This window comes from Typopeltis vanoorti, chromosome 25, assembly GCF_054136105.1.
Source record: "Typopeltis vanoorti isolate ZY-2024b chromosome 25, IOZ_Tvanoo_1.0, whole genome shotgun sequence".
NCBI lineage: Eukaryota > Metazoa > Arthropoda > Arachnida > Uropygi > Thelyphonidae > Typopeltis > Typopeltis vanoorti.
The window spans coordinates 67,253,129-67,277,424 of NC_143573.1; the positions used below are offsets into that span (position 1 = coordinate 67,253,129).

General features: G+C 35.7%; 1 protein-coding gene across 1 annotated transcript in view; it reads left to right on the forward strand.

The window, feature by feature from the left end:
* Window positions 1-24,296, forward strand: part of LOC150092815 (protein-lysine N-methyltransferase SMYD4-like) — a 365,428-nt gene that overhangs the window by 264,281 nt on the left and 76,851 nt on the right. The window contains exons 15-16 of the mRNA XM_090414288.1: window positions 1,773-1,880; window positions 23,134-23,200. Coding sequence (XP_090270414.1) covers window positions 1,773-1,880; window positions 23,134-23,200 — 175 coding nt within the window. The remainder of the gene's footprint in view (window positions 1-1,772; window positions 1,881-23,133; window positions 23,201-24,296) is intronic.

A 24,296-nucleotide genomic window follows, 5' to 3' on the forward strand; every position in this document is an offset into this window, starting at 1 on the left:
TTTGGGTAAAGTTTAATCCTTTACCCAAACACTTGGGTAAAGGATTAAACTAAACTTATTATAGGGAATCATTCTTATTAGAACAGAAGTTATTCTTCTCTTTGTAGGAAAAGGCTTATTTTCAGTAACCATGCTTCAGCCTCATGATTCAGTGTAGTGCCTACATTACATATCATATTGTATTGTGTTCCCTGATGATTATCCGTTTGCTTTTGCTCAAATATTGGGAGTATTAATTAAATTGGTATTGTGATTTCTTTAAAAAAAAACTAGTTATGGATAGTCAATGTATAATCCTTACCACCAGACTGATGCTAATAAGGCTGTAGGCTTGATGATATATTTCTTGAAGGAAACAATAACTTCAATGTACTTGTTTAACATGGATATTACATTAGGCCAAAGGACTGTGGAAGGAGAGCAAAATTGTTCTGCTTCATAATGGAGGTGATGACTAAGGCTTCAAATTATAAGGCAATTGGTGTTGGAGACATTAGCAAAGACGGAGATTCAGAATTGGGCTGACAAAACCAGAATTATCTTTGATGGACAACATGTGTTTGTTTAAAGGAAGATCGTGTTTTAGAACTCTACTTATTATTAACAGGGTGACAAATACGTTGGACAAAGGGCATGTATACACAGTGGTATGTTTAGATTTTATAAAGGCATTTAATAGACTGCCACATGACAAGCTGGAATTAAACTGGAACAGATGTGGTTAGATAGTAGATTAGAGCACTAGATTGGAGATAAGCACTGATAGGTATAAGCAAGTTGTGTATGGGGGGAAGTGATATTGCCAAAGAGGAAAGTCACTAGCAATGTGCCCTGACAGTCTGTTTTGGACCTTGCTGCTTATCTCGTATGCTAATTGTAAAGGTATGAATTGTGATATGCAGTTGTTTGATGATGATGCAAATTTGGGAAGAATTCTGAGAAGCAGTGTGGCTTTGCAAGAAAACTTGAGTAAATGATTAGGGTTATCAGTTCAGTGTTGCAAAGTGTAAGGTTCTGAAGTTCAGGAAGCAAAGATGGGATACATGGTTTACAGTTGGTGGGGATATTATAGAGGAGGAGATAAGGGATGTGGGCATAATGATGAAACCTAAAATTTAAGTGATGTATTGCTAAAATTGTAAGGAGAATCCAGTGGATTATGGCAGTGATGTCAAGCACATTGACTTGTGGAAGTAAGGAGATTATGATTTTGTTGTATAATGCATTGATTAGGCTGCATATGGATTACCGTGCACACATTTAGTCACTGGATTTTCAAAAAGATGAAGGGATATTAGAAATGTTTTAGAAGCAATTGACTGAAATGGTTTCCAGTATGTTGAGTATGAACAAAGATTGAGAAAATGCAGTTTACAGTGTCTTCTGGACTCTGTGATCAAGGCATATAAGTTGGTAAGGGATTATTACCAGAATAATGTGGATGAGGTTTTTCATAGAATTGGAGGAATGGAGTTTTGTTGCCCCCCATTCCTGGAAGTTGAGTAGATTTTTTTTTTTTTTTGCATGGAGAGTGATGGATGATTGAAATGCCTGAAAGTGTGGTGAGCGCAAAGAAGGTGAATGCATTTAAGGTACAGTGTGATAAGTTGTGTATATGATATCGGATCTCCCACATGAGTCTTTTGATTCCATGGAGGTCTGATGATGATAATTATAATTGGTTATACTAATCTGTTTTTAGGGAATACTTCTGTCTCCCATGAAGGTGTATCAAGAAAATTTAGGACTTTTTGTTATTGAATGTTGTGTAGGCTTTGAAGTGTTCCCACTGTTCAGGAGCATTGAAAGCGCCAGACAGTGCTAACAGGACATCATGTATGGACTGTGAAAAAAGCCAAGACTGTGCTGCGCAACTTCAAGTAAGTTCTTCTTACTCTTCCTTGTATAACTTATTTGTGTTTTTTATTTCGATATGAGAGCAATCATTTTAAGTGTATAATTAGAAAAAATCTAATTTAAAGGGTAAAAATATTTACCAGCAGATGAATTCTTAACTATTGGTATTCCACAGATTTCACTTTAATTTAATTTTTTGTGTACATGGTATGATGTACAGATGAACAAAACATGCCTCTTGCAGTTTTTCCTCATTAATTTTTTATAAAGAGTAATAGATAATGCATCTAACTGGCTAATAAAAAAACAAACAGGTAGCTTAAAGTAATAAATCTTATTAAAGGTAATTGAATTTTAGGCGATAGATGGTTGAAAAGAAAAATAATACCTGCTTTGGCCTCTGAAGCAGCTCTGCTTGGGTTATTTTAATGCATAGCCACCCCACCCATGGTATTAAAGTGTTGAGTCTTCTTTACTAATTCAAATCATTGATTCCAATTGGGGGGTAAGGTAACAAAAGCAAAGGCGTAACCTTTGAAATTACTGTAGTAAATCCTCAATTATCTACCTGCAGTAAGAAATCAATTTTCTGGTCAGTTACATGTTGCTTGATACAGTAACCCCAACAATGGTCACTTAACCAAAGGTTCAGTTATTTAAACTTTTAAAGGCTAGATGATTGAATGATTACTGTATTTCAAATGCTATTAGTATGAAATAACAAACACTTTTTATATAGCAAGTGCAGCATTCCATGACTTCATATAAGGTGTTTCACAAAGAGAGGATTCTTTTTTTACATTCTCTAACTGTGGCAAAATCATCAACCGACGATAATTCAAGACAATTTCAGATGGGGAATTGGCATGTTGGGAGGGGGATTTTGAGTTGCATATTTTCATGATACATGTTACTTAGAATATGGAATTTAGAATTTACCAGAGATTTCAAATTGCTTACTATCAGGACTATGGACTGCTGCTGCTTGTTATTAATACTGTTAGTATGAAATGTTTCTGCTCTGGAACTAGAATATCTGACTAGTTCACACCTCATTTTGATTGGTTGTTTAGGCACTTGATATATCATTGTTGCCTTCTTTTTATATTGATTTTGTGTACTAGCTTATGTTTTTTATGCTGACATGAATAGCAGTGGCTTATGTTTTTAATGCTTTCACATACTACCTGATAATGGTTGATCAAATTTAGTGTTTTACTTACTGGTGATAGTAGCATGTGAAGTTTGTGGCTTTGTTACTCTTGACAGTGGTTTGTACATAGATGATGAAACATTGATTTGGAAATTATTAATAAATTTTTATCATATAACTTTCATTTAAATTTATATATATTTAATTTTCTAAATATTCAATAATTATGTCAGATGAATGCACAACCATGGGCAAATAATTTAATGAATTTATATGAAACATAAGAGAAATCATTCAAACTTCCAAAATACAAAATAGATATCCAAATTAATTTTACCATATATATTTGAAAGTACAATTAGAAATAAAATTATTTCAGTAAAGATAAGAGAACACATATATGAGAATTCTGAGAAGTGTTAAGGGAGGGATCCAATGGTATTGGCGGTATAAACATTAAAAATGAAGTAAGGAAAAAAGTGATTAATATTTAATTATATGAACAGAGCTAATCTAAGATGGCATGTCCAATTAAATATAAAATGAAGGATTAACAAGATTTTTAAAGCAAAAATGACAGAGATGCCATTAGACATCTGAAGTGTGAAAAGCAGTGGAACAGATAATATCCCACCTGAAATACTTTCGAAATATGTTGGTATAACTACATGACATAATCCAAAAAGCTTGATCACAAAGTTGAACCCAGATTGGAGTACATCTCTCACTGTACATATTAATAAAATGGAAATAAAATTGAACTTAAGAATTATTGAGTGTTACAGGAAAGATTTAAGCAAGCATGCTTGAGAAAAGATTAAACAAAAAATTGTAGATTAAATTTTATTATTATTATTATCCCAATATATCAGAGTCAAAGGCTCATTGCAAGACACAGCTAATCATACTGCAATTTAAATACATTCAGATTCACTGCAGACATCACACTCTTGAACAGTACATTCCAGTCACTCAACTCGCCAATCAAAAATTTTTTTTGATTGGAGAGTTGTCTTCTTCTCGTTCCCTTGCTCGCATTCTCCTTATACAGCTTCCAGGAATGACCTCTTCTTGATCCTTCATCTCCCACCATTCTATGAAAAACCTCTTCAACATTAATCTGATAAGAACCCCTTACCAATTATGTCTCAATCATATCATCCCTCCTTCTCCTATCCACCAGACTGTAAATTGCATCTTCTCAACCTTTCTTCATACTCAACATTCCCAAAACCAGAAACAGTCTTAGTTAATCACCTCCAAATCCTTTCCAATGCCTCCTCATCCTTTTGAAAACACAGTGACCAAATTTGTTCATAGTAGTTCATATGTGGTCTAATCAAGGTCTTATACAATGGAACCAGAATCTCTTTACCGATACAAGTTAGTGTCCTCTCCTCTGCACAATTGTCCGAATTCTTTGTGTTGTCCTCACAATTTTAATAATGTGTCCTTTAAAATTTAGATCCTTATCCACCATCACCCCAAGATCTGTTATTTCCTCCACCTCCAACAATAAACTCTACATCATATATTGGTTTCCTGAATTTTAAAACTGTCCATTTGACAACATCAAACCGGTATCCCTATTCCCAGGCCTATTCACTCAATCTATTCAAGTCTTGTAAGGCCACAACATCTGCTCTACTCCTCATAGTTCTTCCGAAGTTCACAACATTTGCAAACGACTGAATATTCCCAATCAAATCTTTCCCAATGTCATTAACATACAGGTTAAACAACAATGGCATTAAAACAGACTCCTGAGACACACCACTAGTGACTTTACTCAACTTGCTGATATCTATCAGATAGCCAATTTCCAGTGAGGTGCACTAATCTAATATCCAGTCTCATCCACTCTAGTTTGACTATCAACTTCTGTGGTAATCTATCAAAAGCCTTTGTAAAATCTAAGCATGCTACTGTGTATCCATCTCCCTTGTCCACTGCACCTGTCACTTTATTGTAATAAATAATTAGATTACTAAAACATGACCTCCCTTTACAAATTTTTGCCATCCATCAAAGATAAAGCCCCTGTTGTCAACTCACTTCTGAATTCTGGTTCTCAACAAACTCTCCAACACTTCAACCGCAACACCTGACATGCAGATTGCCCTATTATAAAATATATACACGTTTACACAAGAATATTATTTAATTTGCCAAATATTTCAGTCTGAATATTACAGACCATCTTCAGTGGCTACATAGGAATAGTTTTAAAAAAACAAGGTGGAATATAATTGATCATTCACAAATAGAACGAGCCACATGATGTCATAACACTAAGTATTAAAAGAGTAAACATTTTTTATCTCAGAGTCATGATTAAGTTAAAGATATTAATTCAGAAATTCATGTAATAATCATAAATAATATTAGACTAATATAGGAAATTTTAAAAAAATAATAATAATAAATAAAATAAAATAAAAATGTGTTATCCTGATTAAACTTTCCCAAATTTTTGATACAGATATATAGTCATTATGATTCAAGTTAGGACGTTGAAGTAAGGCCTCCACACTTTCTTTAAATAAACGTTCAAATTTATAGTGACATCTGTGTAGGAAGCGAGTCTTGGACCAAAGGAAGTTGTGGCTTGTTTCTATTCCATGCTGAGCTAATCCAGATTTCTTGGGTTTGTTGTGTTGAATGGATAATTGATGCTCTTGAATTCTTTTTTCTATAGAGTGTCCAGTTTGTCCAAAGTAGGAAACATTACAGTTACAAGGAACTTGATACACACCAGGTAGAGACATAGTTGAGCATTTATCTTTAGAAGAAAGAAAATGGGTGGATAATTTGTTAATAGGTGTATAAGTGGCTGTTAAACCATATTTCTTCAGAATTCTTGAAATTGGTTCTGAAATCCTGGAAATGTAAGGAAAATTGGAACTTGATGTATTGAATCTTTGCTGTTTTGTGTTGGATTGTAAGAATCGAAAAGATGTTGTGTATTCTTTTCGGAGAAGCCATTTAGTTTCATGTGATGTTTGATAGTCGAAAGTTCTTTCTGTAATAAATGAGAAGTTGAACAATTAGTTTTGGCTTGTCGGATTAAACATTTTATGATTCTTGTTTTTTGACAAGGATGATGGGCAGATTCTTTGAGAATATAATGACTGAAAGTTGGTTTTCTGTAAACTGTTGTTGTAAGAATACTTGAAGGTGAATGGAAGGGGGACATCTAAAAATGATAACTCGTTGTCTTTTTCTATCTCCATGGTAAACTTTATACTAGGATGTAAGGAATTGATACTGCTTAAAAAGGAAGGTAAGGAGTCTCTGTTATGAGGTCATACAGCAAAGATGTCGTCTATATATCTCACCCAAAAGGACGGTTGACAGAATATAGATGAGAACAGGACTTCTTCTAGATGTTCCAAATAAAAGTTGGCTAGAGCAGGAGAGAGAGGACTTCCCATGGCTGTTCCTTCCACTTGGTTGTAAAATTTGTTTTGACATAAGAAATATGCAGAGTGCATTACGAAATTAAATAACTTTATAATGTCTTGTGAAGATGTCAGCAAGTATTTCTAAAGTCTCTTTGAGAGGTACATTCGTATATAAAGATTCTATATCAAAGCTAGCCATAAGATCTGTAGGTTGTAATGCGATATTTTTGAATTTATTTAAGAAATCCGAAGAGTTTTTCAAAAAAGAGCGTGAGTTGCCTATGTGTGATTTCAATAATTTAGCTAGATATTTGGCTATGCGATTAGTAGGAGAATCAATACAATCCACTATAGGGTGAAGAGGAATATCTGTCTTATGTATTTTAGGTAGACCATAAAACCTAGGAGGCCTTGCAAAATGAGTTTTTTGCCTTTCAATCGTGTCTACATCCAAACTTATGACCTCATCTAGCAGGGAGTTTAATTTCTTCAGTTGTTTGTTGGTTGGATCATGATTGAGTTCTTGGTATGTTGAGCGATCTTGAAGTAAAAGGGAAAGTTTTCTTCTATAGTTTGAAGAGTTCACGATTACTGTTGTTTTCCCCTTGTTAACTTTAGTAATGATGAGGTGACTGTTGCTTCTTAAGGAATGTAGTGCTTTCTTTTCAGAAGGAGATATGTTCGAAGGAGGAAGCTTGGCTTTAATTAGCGAAGAAGCAACTTCTAGGCAGAGAGCATTAGCTTTTTCACTTGAAAGATGAATGAGGTTCCTTTCGATGTTAACTAGGAAATCTAGATATGGAATCTTTTTAGGGATTATAGAGAATTCATGTCCTTTTGAGAGGATGAGTGTTTCACTATTAGTTAAAGGGCACCCGGATACATTGACGATCCAATTATCTGGAACTTGGAACGGCTTGATTTGTCTAGAAACAAGAACATCATATTTGCAGTTTAGATGTTGATTCTGTTTTTTATACGAATGTTGTAAAGAGCATTTAGTCACATTCAGAACTATGTTTGAAAGATGTGGTTCTAAGTTTGTGGAGATATAGGTACGGAGATCAGAAACTTGATGAATGTTGATAGCAAGATCGTGCTTAGCTGCTCTGAGTTGATTACGGATTAAAGATAAACTGGTGTTCCTGTAAATATTATGAGCTCCAAGAGATTTAATGGTTTCTTTAATCTTAGCAAAATTAGGAATAATCTTGTTGTCGCAGTATTTTTTCAGAAAGATGATCCTCGCTCTAAACTTACCTTGAGTTACTGATAGTTTACCTAATTTACCGATTTTTTTGCAGAAGTTTTCCCTGTGAAGGAATAAAATTTGATTCTTTAAAGATACTTGTGACATTAGGATTATAAAATATATACATGTTTACACAAGAATATTATTTAATTTGCCAAATATTTCAGTCTGAATATTACAGACCATCTTCAGTGGCTACATAGGAATAGTTTTAAAAAAACAAGGTGGAATACGAGTATCCGGAGGGTTCATTGAAAAGGCACTTCATCAAATGACAATTCATCAAAAAGGCAATTCATCAAACGACAATTCATCGCAAATGCAATTCATCGAAAAAACAGTTCACTGAAAATTTAAAATTTTCAAAATGTTATGAGAAAATTGATCCATTAGAACAAAACCTGAACCGTGAATAAGGAGATTACAATGCTACTTTCATAGGGAAAAATTATAGAACAGTATGGTTCTGATAGTCTTTCTTGTCCGATAACTGTTTCATGTCTGTTCATGGGACTGATTTGCCTGTTTCCGGGAGGAAAAGTCCAGCCATCTCTGTATTATGCCTGCTAACTTACCTTTAGCAGAATAGGACTGATAAAAATTATGCGTAAATGGGATCCAACTACCCAGGTCTTTCTAACTAAACGGCTTTGTTTTTACCGACTGAACTATGCGGGCTTCATTATTATTATTGTTGCTAGTAGTGATATGCGACTTCAATACAGCAATTATTATGGGATGAATTTTACTCAGATTGGCTATTTGAAACTTTTACAAGAAAATGTCGAACCGTTCCAGTTTTTAGTTCAGCTATATTCGGGATGACAAAGAAATAATATGTCCAAATTATTTACTGTATTACAAAAACTCTCTGACTTAAATGACTTAGTAGAAGTTGTTGGTACAAGAAGCTGTCTGCATGGTTCAGTTTTTGTTCTAAATGGATCACTTTTACCATAACATTATTGAAAATTTAAAATTTTCAGCGAATTGTTTTTTGATGAATTGCATTTTCGACGAATTGTCTTTCGATGAATTTTCCTGTAACCGGAATACGAACAATTGATCATTCACAAATAGAACAAGCCGCGTGATGTCATATCGCTAAGTATTAAAAGAGTAAACATTTTTTATCAGAGTCGTGATTAAAGTAAAGATATTAATTCAGAAATTCATGTAATAATCTTAAATAACATTAGACTAATATAGGCGGGGGCGGAATTAATGTGTTATCCTGATTAAACTTTCCCAAATTTTTGATACAGATATACAGTCATTACAATTCAAGTTAGGACATTGAAGTAAACAGCAAAGATTCAATACATCAAGTTCCAATTCCTTACATTTCTGGGATTTCAGAACCAATTTCAAGAATTCTGAAGAAATATGATTTAACAGCCACTTATACACCTATTAACAAATTATCCACCCATTTTCCTTTTTCTAAAGATAAATGCTCATCTATGTCTCTACTTAGTGTGCATCAAGTTCCTTGTAACTGTAATCTTTCCTACTTTGGACAGACTGGATGCTCTATAGAAAAAAGAATTCAAGAGCATCAATCATCCATTCAACACAACAAACCCGAGAAATCTGGATTAGCTCAGCATGGAATAGAAAAAAGCCACTACATCCTTTGGTCCAAGACTCTTCTCATACACAGATATCGCTATAAATTTGAATGTTTATTTAAAGAAAGTGTGGAGGCCTTACTTCAGCGTCCTAACTTGAATCATAATGACTATATATCTGTATCAAAAATTTGGGAAAGTTTAATCAGGATAACACATTTTTATTTTATTTTATTTATTATTATTATTTTTTTAAAATTTCCTATATTAGTCTAATATTATTTATGATTATTACATGAATTTCTGAATTAATATCTTTAATTTAATCATGACTCTGAGATAAAAAATGTTTACTCTTTTAATACTTAGTGATATGACATCACGTGGCTCGTTCTATTTGTGAATGATCAATTGTTCGTATTCCACCTTGTCTTTTTAAAACTATTCCTATGTAGCCACTGAAGATGGTCTGTAATATTCAGACTGAAATATTTGTCAAATTAAATTATATTCTTGTAAACGTGTATATATTTTATAATCCTAATGTCACAAATATCTTTAAAGAATCAGATTGCTCTATAATTTGAAGCTTGAGTTCTGTGACCTCTCTTATGAAGCAGTACAATATTTCCTTCTTTCCACTTCTTTAGAACTTGATCTAGTGTAAGACTCATATTAAACCAATATGTCAATGCAGATGCTAACTCCCTGGTGCATTCCTTCAAAATACATGGTGATATATCATCAAGTTCCACAGCTTTATTAACATCTAGTTTATTCAATTCCACATATACTTCTGGCTCATTCACAGTCAGTCTCTCCTCCTTATCATCCACTGCTCTCAAACTCTCCATTATGTCACATTCACAAGGATGAAAGACCTTTATGAACTGCTCATTAAATATCTCAATTGTATTCTCTGCTGCAGTTATCCTTATACCATTTTCTCCAGTCGGAGTCATCCTACCATAATCATTCTTTTGTTTTTCTGACTACATATCGAAAGCACTCCCTAGGCTTTTTTGCTTCATTTAGCTAACTGCTGCTCATACTACACTTTTGATACCCTTACCAACTGAGTCACCCTCCTTGCCTGTCTTTTGTATACTTCTCATGGAATTGATTATTACCACTCCTCATGTTACTTCCATAATGCCTTCTTTCTCTGAACTGCATCCAATAATCTCTTCATTCATCCATTTCACACCTACCTTATTTAACCTTCAGAATACATTTAGACATTGCATCTAAATGCGTCCAAGCAGCATTAATCTTCTTTCCACCCAACTCCCCTTTCCATGCTACAGCTACAAGCTGTCTCCTGAGCATCTCATAATAACCACATCTCATAATCTGCATATACCCTTTCCTCACATGACTGGCAATCATCCCTCCACTTCATGGTCACTCACCAAATGGAGGGAGATTTGACACCTCATTTATAATGACAGCCTTTGATGAGATGATCAAATATTAGACCCTCGATCCTCCCACATCTTTTGTGACATACTGCTTGAGGTAGTTGTTCCCCTGAAAACTTAAGAAATTCATTTTCTTTACTTCTGGTTGCTTTCTCATTATCCCAGTCTATATTGCCATCATTAAAATCACCCATAATGATCACACTTTTCTTATTTGCTTGGCTAATTTCATGAAGCATGAGTGCTGGATTTAGGACAGATTTCTTACATTAGATAGCTGAGAAATCAATTAAATATAATAAGGTTCTCTATTTAAGCTTACTTGGTCTCAGTAAAGAAGCATATATATAAGGTGCTGAGGGAAACTCAAAAAAACTAAATTTGCATGATGTAAATGGACTGTATATCACTCTGCAAAAGAACCTTATGCAGAGTGACCCATGCTAACCCTCATAGAGTATCATATTTTTATCTATCCATTCTTGAATTCTCTTTTCTATCAATTTTTCTACTACTTTTATCACCACACCTGAGATACTAATTGGTTTATAATTTGCTACTGCAGTCTTAGAAACCTCCCTTATGCAATAATTATTTTGACCTTTTTCCACTTCCTTGGAACTCTACCAGAGCTGAGACTTAAATTAAACAGCCTAGTCAAAGGCATTGTCAGTTCCCTTGCACATTCTCACAAAACCCTAGCTGATATCCCATCTAATCCCACAGCTGTATTTACATTGAGATTCTGCAATATCCTATGAACCTCCAATTCACCGACCTCTGTTCCCACATTAGTGTCTGTCAAAAAGCAGTAACCTCATTAGGATGATATACCTTTGCAAAGTGGTCACTCAGTAATTAAACTATTTTATCTGATTCTGTCTCCCCTTAGCCATTGTCACTCATTAAGATTAAATTTCCATAGTCATTCTTCCTCTTACTTGCTACATGACTAAAGAACTCAATGGGATTTGGATTTCCTTTGGCCTGCTTAGCTAGATTCTTCTCATAATCTGATTTTGCCTTCCTTGCCATGCTGGTCACCTTTCTCTTTATACTCTTTATATACCCTCCACAGTATTTTCTTCTTCTTCTGCAGCTCGTGCTTAATGATGTTACTCATCTAATTCCTACCCGATTAACCCTCCTTACCCTAGGTATGCAATTTAATTTGCTTCCTCTAGATGACCCTTAACTATATCCCGTGCACTACTAACATTCTTACCCTGCAGTATTTTATGAGGAATATTCTATTAAGAAGGGGTATCTGTGGAACTACAAGGCAGGTGAATATGACATGCCTAGGAAAAAGTTTAAATAGAATATTCCTCATTTTTTACAATCTCCCAAGTCAAGACCGCCTGGTCACATGTACCAATTGGATGCAATGTTTTCACCTTGGTTATGGATAGCTCTTCTGATCCTATGACTAGGTCCAACTCTTATACCAACACTCTCCCACCCCTAGTCCCTGCCATCACATGCTGCCTTAAGTAATTATTCCTCAGCAGGTGTATAAATTTTATTTCCTTTCTGCCATGTAATCTTTCTTACTTCTAGTCTATATCTCCATAGTTGAAGTCTCCCATAATAATCACTCAACCTGTACTCGTACTAATTTGGCGATGCATGTCTTCCAGGTTATCTGTGGAACTCCCTGGCCTATAGCAACAACCAACTGTATATTTTGTCTTATTGGTCTTAATCTCACACCAGATTGCTTCAAATGAGCAGCCATCCTCCCACCTGTTTACTGTTCTTTTTAATTGCAATTCATCTGCTGTCATCAGCAGTTCTCCTTCCCCCATCCTATCTTCTCTATGTTTCTTGAAAATACTAAACCCTTCACAATCTATCCCTGTAACTACATTATCTGCTGTTAGCCAAGTCTCACTAATGCATGTAACTTTTGGCGAGATTACACTAACCAATGCCAAAACTCCTCCTCCTTGTTCCTGATACTTCTGGCATTAGTATATAGAAACAGCAACATCCCTTTATCCCCCCCCACCACTTGTGCATCTTTATTCGTCGTTGTCATCATTGTAGCAACCATAGCAGCCACGTGTTTTATCCCTCCAGTTTTTGTATCACTGTCCATCGGGTTTGTTTTGCCCCATCACTATCACTACACTTACTGTTCTCGAGCTTTAACTTTTCTGAATTGACTACCCTATTCAATATTTTTGCTTGAGAGACTAGATTCCTCACTTGGTCATTCTCACGCTCACTCGCTTCACGGGTGCCTTCACACCAATTCCCTTGCTTCCACCCTAATTGCTTAAGTTTCCCTAAATTTGCACATCAGCATGCTCAGTGAACAAAGCTCTCTCCAAACCAAAACCATTCAGATGCAGTCCATCTGCATTGTACAAATCCTTCTTTCCATCAGAGACCACAGATCCACAAATTCTACATCATTCCTTTTGCACAATCTACATAGACTCATTTGCTATCAATGCCCTCCTCCTCAGTTCACCTCTATCATAGCATGGTAGGAAATTTACAATCTTCACCTTCTCGCTCTTCAGTTTTGCCTCTTCTAACAACTCCTTTACATCCTCCCTCATAAGATACTTCTCACTTCTCAAATCATTGGTACCAACCAAGACGATAATTTCCTTTGACTTAGCTTTTTTGCATCCGGATGGCGTGGTTAATGTCATGTATTTTTACTCCCAGGAAACATGATTTTGTCATATTTTCGTTAAGTACTCCTCTGATTATTGAGTCTCCATAATTTTCTCCTTAACTAGTTTTTCTTGTTTTTAATATACTTTGAAGGGCTTTTGAATGAGGAAAATGCAAGGACTCACAGAGAAGATGGGCAACCTTTTGAGGGGATGGTGCAGAATATCAGTAGAGTAGAAGTGAAGGAGGTCATAAAGAGGATAAAGAATGGAAACTTGGTGGTTCCTAACACGATCCCAGTGGAGGCATGGAAGGCACTGGGGGCAGGAGGGAATTGACCTTCTGTGGGACCTGTTCATAAAAGTTTGCCAACAGAAAAATATAAGGAGTGGAGGGAAAGTATCTGCAAAGGTAAAGGGGATGCGAAGACTGTAAGAGTTACAGAGGAATAAAATTGATGTCCTACACAATGAAAATCCTAGATAGGGTTCTTGATGGTAGACTGAGGAAGGAGGTGGAGATTGTAAAGGAGCAACTTGGCTTCATGCTTGGTCGATTGACGGCAGATGATGGAAATGTTTTGAGATAAACAATTGGAACTACATCTGGTATTTATTGATCTGGAGAAAGCATACGATAGAGTGCCAGAGCAAGACGTCTGGAGATGAACAGAAATGTGAAGACTAGTTCAGACCTGCCTGGCCTGGGAGAGAGAGGAAGTTTTTGAGTGGCAGTTGGCTTGCATCAAGGGTCAGCATTAAGTCCATTCCTTTTTAATATTGTGATGGAGGTGATGACGGAGGAGGTGAGAGAAGATGAGCCTTGGACAATGTTGTATGCCAATGACATTGTGCTGTGTGCAGAATCAAGAGAAGAAGTGGCAGCTAAACTGGAAAGATAGAGGAAAGCACTGGAAGAGAGGTATGAGACTGAGTAGAAGTAAGACAGAGTATGTGTATTGCAAAGTGGATGGCAGCCAGGAGCTGGAAGGAAATGTCATCAGGAAGGTTAGGGACTTTAGATACTTAGGTTTACCAGTGAAAGAGGATGGAGAGACTGAGAAGGAAGTGGGATACAGGATACAAGCTGGATGGAGGAACTGGAGTGCTATGTGATAAGAGGGTGGTGATCGATCTAAAAGGCACAATGTTCAGGACAGTAGTGAGACCAACTATGATGTATGCTATGAAAACCATAGCCCTGAGAAAAAATAACATCAGCAGGATGGAGGTAGCAGAGATGAGAATGCTTAGGTGTGACCAGAAAGGGTCGTCTGAGAAATGACTATGTAAGTGGAAACAATGAAAGTTATGAAGTTAAGAGCGAAGATACAGGAGGCAAGGTTGAGATGGTTTGGTAATGTGATGAGGAGGGAGGATGAGTATGTCAGAAGAAAGGCCATGCAGATCGATGTGCAGGGGAGGAGGAGGAAGCACAGGCTGCCAAAGAAGAGATGGAGGGAGCTGGTGGAGGAGGACTTGAGGATGAAGAACTTGGATGTGGTTACAGCCCAAGACAGGAGGATGTGGAGGAGACTCACTAAAAACAGCGACCCTATTTAAGTGGGACAAGCTGCAGAAGAAGAAGATATTGTTGGGGGGGGGGGTGATGGGAAAGTTTGTGAATGTATCTGACTGTATGAGTAGGTTTCCTATATACTGAAAGGACAAGTTACTGTTACATTGGCATCTGTCCAAGGTGTTTAGCAAGGCCACTGTTATTAGTTTCCTTTTCCATTGTAAATTGGATTCTAGGGTGAAGACTGTGGGGTGACATAGAAAAGTATCTAATGTGCCTGGGCCATGAGACCAAATAGAAAACACATCTACATACATAACTAGATAGAAGGTTTGAGATGGGCCAAGTCAACAGCTTGTTTTTCAGATTCTCCCATAAAAAAATTGGCAAGGGGGGGGTGAGAGGTGGAAGACCCCATAGACCCCATTTATTATAAACAGATAGAGGGCATCTATAGGATCGTCTCTCTTTATTCCCCTCCATGGGAATTAAGAGTTTATTCCCATGCCAGTACCATGGCGTTATACTGTGGTTTATTTTAGCAGTATATATGCCGCTATGACCAACTTTAAAGTTGTTTGATTAAATACCCCCAGTCGTGCAAGCTGAATGCACTTATTCAAAAATTTATCTGTATCACATTATTTGCTTTCTTAAAGAATTTTTTTATTTTTGATTAGGTTACTTTCAAGTCAAATTAGTTTAGAAAAAAAAAATTTCTGAGGATTTCATTCTTAAACACAAAACATTAAGAATGAGGATTTTGTCTCAATGTGCATTGAACCAAAAAGGGGGGGGGGGAATATTTTGCAGTGAGAGACGTTTAAATCTTGGTCTGTGTCATTTGCAACACAATTTTAAGCTTCATTACAATGTATTCCCAGTGGCATAACAACACTTAGCATTAGGGCATTTGCCGAGGTGGTAAAAGCCTAAATTCATTGCTGTGTATTCCATACTCAGATCATCTAATTCTAGCAATTATAGGAATGATTCACTCAGAATGAGTAGCAATCTCAGCTGTGTTGTATATTGTTATTAATGGATGAAGAGAATGGAAATTGGTGTAATGTACAGTTTGCCAACTTATAAACTTTTCATTTGGTAAATGCAAAATGCCATTCATTACAATAAAAATAGCAAGAAAAAAAATTGAGCTGCAAATTTTTTTTAAGTTTTGATTAACAATAACGTAGCTAACTGTAAGCATGATGACAATGCATATTGAACTTTTGCAAGGAAATAAAAAAATATGTATGTTATTTGAAACCACATATATTTAATGTAATTATTTTCTGTGCAAGCATTTGAAAATAGCATGAAAACTTTTTGCAATATTTTCAGCTAAATGAAAGAACCCGAATGATATGGCATGGCAAAATATTGCCAGTAAGAAATAAATGTATTGCTAAGATTGATCTCATATTTCAAAATAGATGTAATTTAGTTTATTTTACACTTGAAATTTTATCTCTTGTGAGCAAATGAGATAAATAATGTGAAGCAGAACATTTTTATCCTTGAAATATTGTAAAGGTATTATGTTGTACAGGCACCTACATGGAGTCTGAAGACTCGTTGCGAAACACCCAAACTATCCACACAATTTATCGTACTTCTCCTTGAAGTAATTAACAGATAAAGCACTCACAACTGACTCCTGTATCCAATTCCATTCATTCACAACTCTCCAAGCAATGACTTGGAAATCACTCCTTTATTCAACTTCCAGGGATGACCTCTTATTGTGGTCCCTAGTCAGTTGCTGAAACATTTCCTCTATATTGATCCTCTAAAACTCTATAAAATGTTTTTATCATATCCCCTCTTTTTTCTCCTATCAACCAACTTCTGCAATCCATGCACCCTCATTCTGTCCTCATAGGGAACATTCCACATACCACTTACCATCATGGTCGCTTGCTCTGAATCTTTTCCACCACTTCCTCATCCCCAAGAAACCTACTAGACCTGAGTGCAGTAATCCACATATGGATGTATCAAGGCCTTATAAAGAGGAACAACTTCCTTATCTCTACTTGTTAATGTGTTCTTCAATACTGAAGTAATTTTATGGGCTACCTTAGCATCCTTAGTAATATACCCTCTTAAGTTGAACTCTCTGTCTACCACCACTCCTAAATCTCTAGCTTCATCTATTTCTTGGAGTACAGTGTCATCAATGTGATACACAGCTTGTAATCTATTTATCCTGAAATGCTTAACTTGACATTTCTCCACATTAAACTGATGCCCATTATCTTTTGCCCAGACTGATAGCCTATTTAAATCACCTTACAAACTCTTCACATCATGTTGATTAACTATTACTCTACTTAATTTTATGTCATCAGCAAACAACTGAATATTTCCTTTCAGGTTATTTCCTATATTATTTATGTACAAATTCAATAGCAATGGTCCCAGCACTGTACCTTGTGGCACACCACTAGTTATCTGTTTTTGCCTTGATTCTGCCCCTCCATATACCACTTTGTGATATCTGTTCAGCAGCCACTCTCTTATCCACTTATCCAGTGTTATATCCATCCCCCATTTGTTCTAATTTGCATAACTGAGTTCCATGTGGTATTCTGTCAGATACCTTTGCAAAATACAGCAGAATCATCGTATAGCCATTTCCTTTATCCAACTCAGCTGCTATTCTATGTAAAAAGTTAATAAATTAGGAAATTAAATTTTAAAAAAAGTAAACTAAATTAAGATCTACCCTTCACAAAGTCATTCTTGAATTCTTTTCTGACTAATTTTTCAAGTACTTTTACCACCACACTTGAGATACTGATTAGTCTATAATTTGCTATTGCAGTCTTAGAACCTCTCTTATGCAAGGGGATTATTTTGCCCTCTTTCTGCTCCCTTGGAACTCTACCAGAGCTGAGACTTAAATTAGAGGCCTAGTCAGGGGCATTGCCAGTTCCCTTACACATCCTCGCAACACCCGAGCTGATATCCCATCTAATCCCACAGCTGTATTTACAATGAGATTCTTCATTATCCTAAGAACTTCCAATTCATCCACCTCTGTACCTACAGTGCCATCTGTCACATATGTTAAAGCAGTAACCTCACTAGGATGATATACCCTTGCAAAGTGGTCACTCAGTAACTTTACTATTTTATCTGATTTTGTCACCTTGTGACCATCGTCACTCTTTAAGGTTAATCTTCCATAGTCATTCTTCCTCTTACTTGCCACAAGAACTCTTTGGGATTCCCTTTTGCCTTCTCGAGATTCTTCTCATAATCTGATTTTGTCTTCCTTGCCATGCTCATCACCTTTCTCTTTATATATACTCTCCTCCACATCATTTCTTCTTCTGCAGCTCATGCTTAATGATATTACTTATTCATCTAATGCATACCTAATTAACCCTCCTAACCTAGGTATTCAATTTAATACTGCTTCCTCTAGATGACCATTAATTATACCCCATGCACTACTGACATCTTTGGATACAAAATTAATAACGGAAAACTCACGTACAAAGATTATTTAATAGTATAATTTTCGCCTGTGTGTCACAGGCATCTTCAGTACATTTTAAGCTCAAATTAAGCAATAACTGACAATTCCAAAAAGCGCTGCAGTGTTTTATGCCATGGCACAGATTTAAGCTTCTTTCTAAGCTTGTCATAATCTCCTGCCTTGTCAGGAGATTATGACAAGCCCCCCCCCCCCCCCCAAGTCAATACCAGTTGGTCATTTTTACTAATTGGAGGCAGTGTGGTCACCTTGGTTATGGATAACTCTTCTGATCATGTGACCAGGTCCCATGCCCTCTCATCCCTAGTCCTCTCCATCACATGCTGCCATAAGTAATTATCTCTTAGTAGGTGTATAAATTCTGTTTCCTTTCTGCCATGTGATCTTACTTCCTTCCGGTTCATGTCTTTATAATTCAAGCCCCCCCCCCCAATAATAATCACTCTAACTATATTCGTTATGCTAATTTCACAGATGCATGTCTTCCATGTCATCTGTGGAACTCTGATGATGATTCCTAATATGATGATTTAACCTTTCGGTCATGTTCAACTCCTGGTAACTGTGTAGGCAAGTATTTTTGTCACAAAGTGTTTCTGGTGAGATTTGCAGGGTAGTTCACTATTGCTTCCCTCTCTCCCCATTTTATCTGGACTTGAGACATATGGACTACCAAAAATTCACAAATCAGGCACCACTGATGTTCACCACAGTTGATACTATAGACTGTCTTTCATAAACTTGTAACTTTCTAAACAGTTGTCAGAATCACTTTAACCCATGTTAAAATTTCATATCCTAAAAAGTTTATACATGTTGAAATTTGATATTACTCCACTATTTTCTAATGTACCACTAACGGAGACACTTGATTTGATAAAATCTCATTTCTCCCAGACACATTGGACTATTCATATTTTCGGATATCATATGTTCACTTTCCATTTCACATGGAAAGGCAAATTATACAAACAGCTGCATTGGTCTTTAGTGGGATTTTCTCCTTTAGCCAATTTCTACATAAAAAGAGAACCAACATAGCTAAACCCAAACCATTGGTTTGGCTGCACGATGTAATGATGTATTCCTATTCAGTTCCCATTTTGAGACGCACTGGATACATATTTAGTGCATTAAGCAGCAAGTATACAAAAATCAACTTTATAATAGAAAAGAATCAAATGAACCATTTGTTCTTCTTAGAGATGCTAGTCATACACCTTTTAGATGGTTCATCATTTTTTGTTCATTGAAAGCTAAGGCACACACACACTTCAAGATATTTGCACAAACAATCACATCATCATCATCCAGCTCAACAGATATAGTATCTTTAACTACCCAGCTAGTCATGACATTATACATGTCAAGGTTGCAATAAAATTGATATTCCATTGAAATAATGGATATAAATTTTTTTGTTGAGCCTATACACAAGAGGTTAGTTAATCAATTTGGTTAGTTTCCCATCATTACATAGTTTAGGAAAGGGAAAACTTGTTTGCGTTTGATTTAAAATCCTCTGTATATTCTATTCTTTGGGAAACACATAAGGGAGAAGACTGTTCCACAATACAGCAGTAGCAGGGATGAAGCAAAAGTAAAAGAAACTTGTTCTGTGGGTTTCGAGGTGTATTGTGAAGGAATGTTGGGCAGCAGCTGCATATGTTCCAATGGACTTAGTACTGAGTGGGGGAATTAATGATGCTATTTCATATGAACATTTCTCGTGGAAATATGGAATACACATATTGCAGAAGCCAAATGTCTGTGTGAAAGTGGGGAAAGTGAGTTGGTAAGAAATGAGTTATTAATCAATCTAATTGCTCTTCTCCTTATTGAGTCAAGCATTTTGAGGGAGCTCTTAGGCAGAGCCCCCCCCCCCAACTAATTAGTATAAGGTTAACAGCTATTCAGAGGTGAAGTAACATCTTGAGCTAAAGAAATCCTAGTTTTTTAGAAGCTGAGGATGCAATTGTTGTGATGTGTTGTCAAAATGGGAGAAAATGGTTCATTTTTTTTGGTGAGAAATAAGTTAGTACTAAGTTTTTCTAGCATTGAAATTGATGAGGTTAACTGAATCCACATTGAAAGATGACTTACAGATTAGAATTGAGGCCAGTGGTAGTTGATGTACTGTAGGTTGAGATGATTTGTGTAGAGTAAGGTTTATCAAATGAAAGGAAGGAGTGCAATATGCTATCATTGCAAAACCGTGTATTGGGTTGGAGGTCAACTGAAGTAGGCCATTGATATAAAGATGGAAGAGGGTTGGTGAGAGAGAGAACAGAACCTTGTGGAACCCTGGTATTAGTTGAATGGTGAGAGGTTAAGGAACCATCCACCATCACACGGTGCATGTCCAGACAGAAAGCTGACAATCCAACTACAGAAGTCCTGGGACTAACCAAATAATGGGAGTTTGTTTAGTAAACCTTTGTACGAGATCCTGTAAAAGCCTTGGAGATATTAAATGCAACCATTTGAGATTCACCAAACCTCCATGGCATTTGTCCAGAGATGGACAAATATACAGTATTTTCCCCCTATCCACAGGTTTGCTTTCTGCAGTTTGTTACCCGCAGTCAATTCCGATCCAAAAATATTAAATGGAAAATTCCAAAAATGAACAATTCATAAGTTTGAAATCATGTGCCGTTCTGAATAGCGTGATGAAATTTTGTGCCATCCCACCCAAGATGTGAATATCATCCCTTTATCCAGCATATCCATGCTGTATCGACTCACAGTATTGCACTGCTTGTGTTCAGTGACCCTTATTTTGCATAAGAGTAGTGATGCTGGCAATTCGGATATGTCAAAGAGAAGCCATGAAGTGCTTCCGTTAAGTGAAAAGGTGAAATTTCTCAACTTTATAATAGGAAAGAAAAAAGCAGATAAGGGGGTGCTACTGTATGTGAGTAGATCTCCTGTTGATTGGCAGCGATGGAATCCACACTAGTAATTGTTTATTAGCTGGGTGCCTTTGCAGTAATGTAGGAGTTGGGAATTGATGGTTCTCTCCATTACTTTAGAGAGGACTGAGGTGAGTGAGATAGGATGGTAGTGATTTGTCACCCTTTTTGGGAATGTGTTGATCATAGGCCAATTTCCAGGCTGTGGGAAAGATACAGTGAAGTAACAAAGTATATACAAGCAACATAAAATAGAAATCAGGTCTGGTGCACAAACCTTCAGGACAATTGGAGGAATGACATCAGGGCAAGGAGACATCTTTTTTGTGTAATTTGGACAATATTTTTCTGATCTCTTTCTGGCAAAAGTTTAAGATAATTGATATATTTCATCCACTTGGATGATTGGGTGGTTAAAACACTGCTGCAAAGAACAGGGTGTTGGTCTGAGTGATGCTGCTCTTGCCATTGAACTCACTTAGCTTCAACACACATTTATGGTGACTGATTATAACCTCCATCCTCCCACCCAAAAATAAATAAATAAATAAAGATAAAAATACTAAATGTTTTCTCAATCTCTTCTCTCTCCCCCCCCACTCCAATACACAAGACTGCAGAAAAACTGTTTCCATTTCTTATTTTCAGGACATGTCTGAAAAATGATAGCCAGAACTTAATAAATATGAGCTGTACAAACAGTTAAACTGTATATGAGTCTAGTATCTGCCACTACCTAACAACAAACTCCATCCTTCATCACATCAGTGAGTGTATGAAGTATCCATACAGCTAAACTGGGATGGCTATGAACAGACAAGAAGATCTGATGATATCTATCTTGGAGAACATAAATGTATTTGTCACCATTGTTATGGCAGGTTTTTAGAATGTCAGACCATGCTTTCCTCTTTATGCAGGATTAGATGGGAGAAAATTAAAGTACTATAGAGCAGTTGTTACACGTCAGAGAAAGACTGTTTTTAGAATCAGCAGCAGTTATGAAATATTCCCTAAATCCCAACAGTATCTTACAATTAAGATTTTATTTCTTTCTGCTGTCTGTTTCAATTTGTTCCCACTAATAGCTGATTGTTAGTGTTTGTATAGATAACATAGTGTACTCTGATGATGCTGGATATAAAACCAGCAAAATATTAACAGCTAAATAGCTTTTGTGTTTGTTTAAAGTTTTTCCACTTGGTTATACTATAAATTAAAGATGCCAAGAAATTATATTCTTGGTTTAATCCTTTATCCAATTGTAAGCATACAAAGTTTGCCCCAGTCGTAACTTCACGACTGGGGCAACCTGTATGTAGAGGCTAATGATTTCACATCACTTACCTTAGTATCCCATAATGCAAAGCACATATCCTTACATGTATAATGCTATGCATTGTGGGAAGGGTCACTACCCAGGCTGGTTTTGACCTGTATTGAGGTCTCATCAGTGGGAACCAGAACCAGACCTGTATTGAGGTCTCATCAGTGGGAACCAGAACCAGACCTGTATTGTGGTCTCATCAGTGGGAACCAGACCCTAATGAGACCTCAATAAAGGTTGAAACCAGTCTGGGTAGTGGCCCTTCCCATAAAGCATAGCATTATACATGTAAGGATATGTGCTTTGCATTATGGGTTACTAAGGCAAGTGATGTGAAGTCATGAGCCTCTATATACGAGTTGTTCCAGTCACAAAGTTACTTCGCGTGCAAACTTTGTTTGTTTACGCTTGAATAAAGGATTAAACCAAGAATGTAATTTCTTAGTGATGAATTAAACTACAAAACTACGGATGTGGTGTGTTTAATTTTTTTTTTTTTTTTTTTAACTTTAGATCATTAACTTAAATTTCTTATTTTGTAATTAATTTTTGATTTTAATTAATGTTTATTAATAGAAAGTGTTTACGGCCCATGACCTATTTGTCCAAGGTCTGCAGCTAACTGCCAAAGGAAGTTATAAAGGTAAATTTTACCTTTTGTCTTCACTTTTTTTATATGAATGTGTGCAAAATTTTGATGCATAGAATAATGAAAAGAGAAATATGAATAATACTCCTTTTCATTTTCTGAGCTAACCTTTATCCAGACTATAAAGAACATAGAATATAACATATAGAATATAAAATTTCTTACTCTCCTCTTCTTAGACATGAAAATTTTCCAGAATGGAATAATTTCTTATGCTTTAGAAAATTCACTGATTAACTTTGTATAGCACAGAATAAAAATATTCAAATCCTATATTTTTAAATTCTTGCTGGGTTCTTTGACTGCCATAATATGCTATAATATTTTGAATCTCCTTTTTTTTTTTCAAATTTAATTTTTATTATGGTTTGTAATGTAATTTAATCTGATTTATCATTATTTTAAAATTTTTGTTTAGGTAGAAATAATATTTTAATAAAGCATGTAATTTTATTACTGTTTTGAAAAATTTTAAATGAAATGTTATTATTTAGCCAAACCAGTCATTCTTGATATCCTCCATCTTCTTTAAATAGAGCAAAAGTCCAAATTATTTTTGGGATGGATAACATAACATTTTTAATTCCAAATCCTGGTGAATATTCTGCTTCTTCACAGGATATGAAAAGGGGGAGGGGGAATGCAAAATCTTTTTTTTGTGAAGCACATTGAGGCCATATTTAGCACATAATAGTGCAATAACACCATATTGTGATAGATGGATCTCTAGTTGTGAAAAATTTTTCCACACACCATAACTAATGTGTCATTCATGAAATCTGGTTATCTGCCAATATAATTTTGTAATTGATGTACCAGTAAGTGTTACAACAGCAAAGCAGTTGGCTTTCATCTTTAGTAAACTTATCTATTCTCTGAATTTGTTTATTCATTTTCAAACACAAGTTCTTCTTTGAAAATAGTTATATTCTAGAGTTTGGAATTAAGGAATTTGTTATGCATAATTTATATATATATATAGATAGATACATTGATCTTAGTGAAAAATTGATCTTCATCTTGTATTCAGCTGATGTAATCTTATTTTGTTAATCCTATTTTTTGTTAGCATAGGGAGCTAATCTGATCA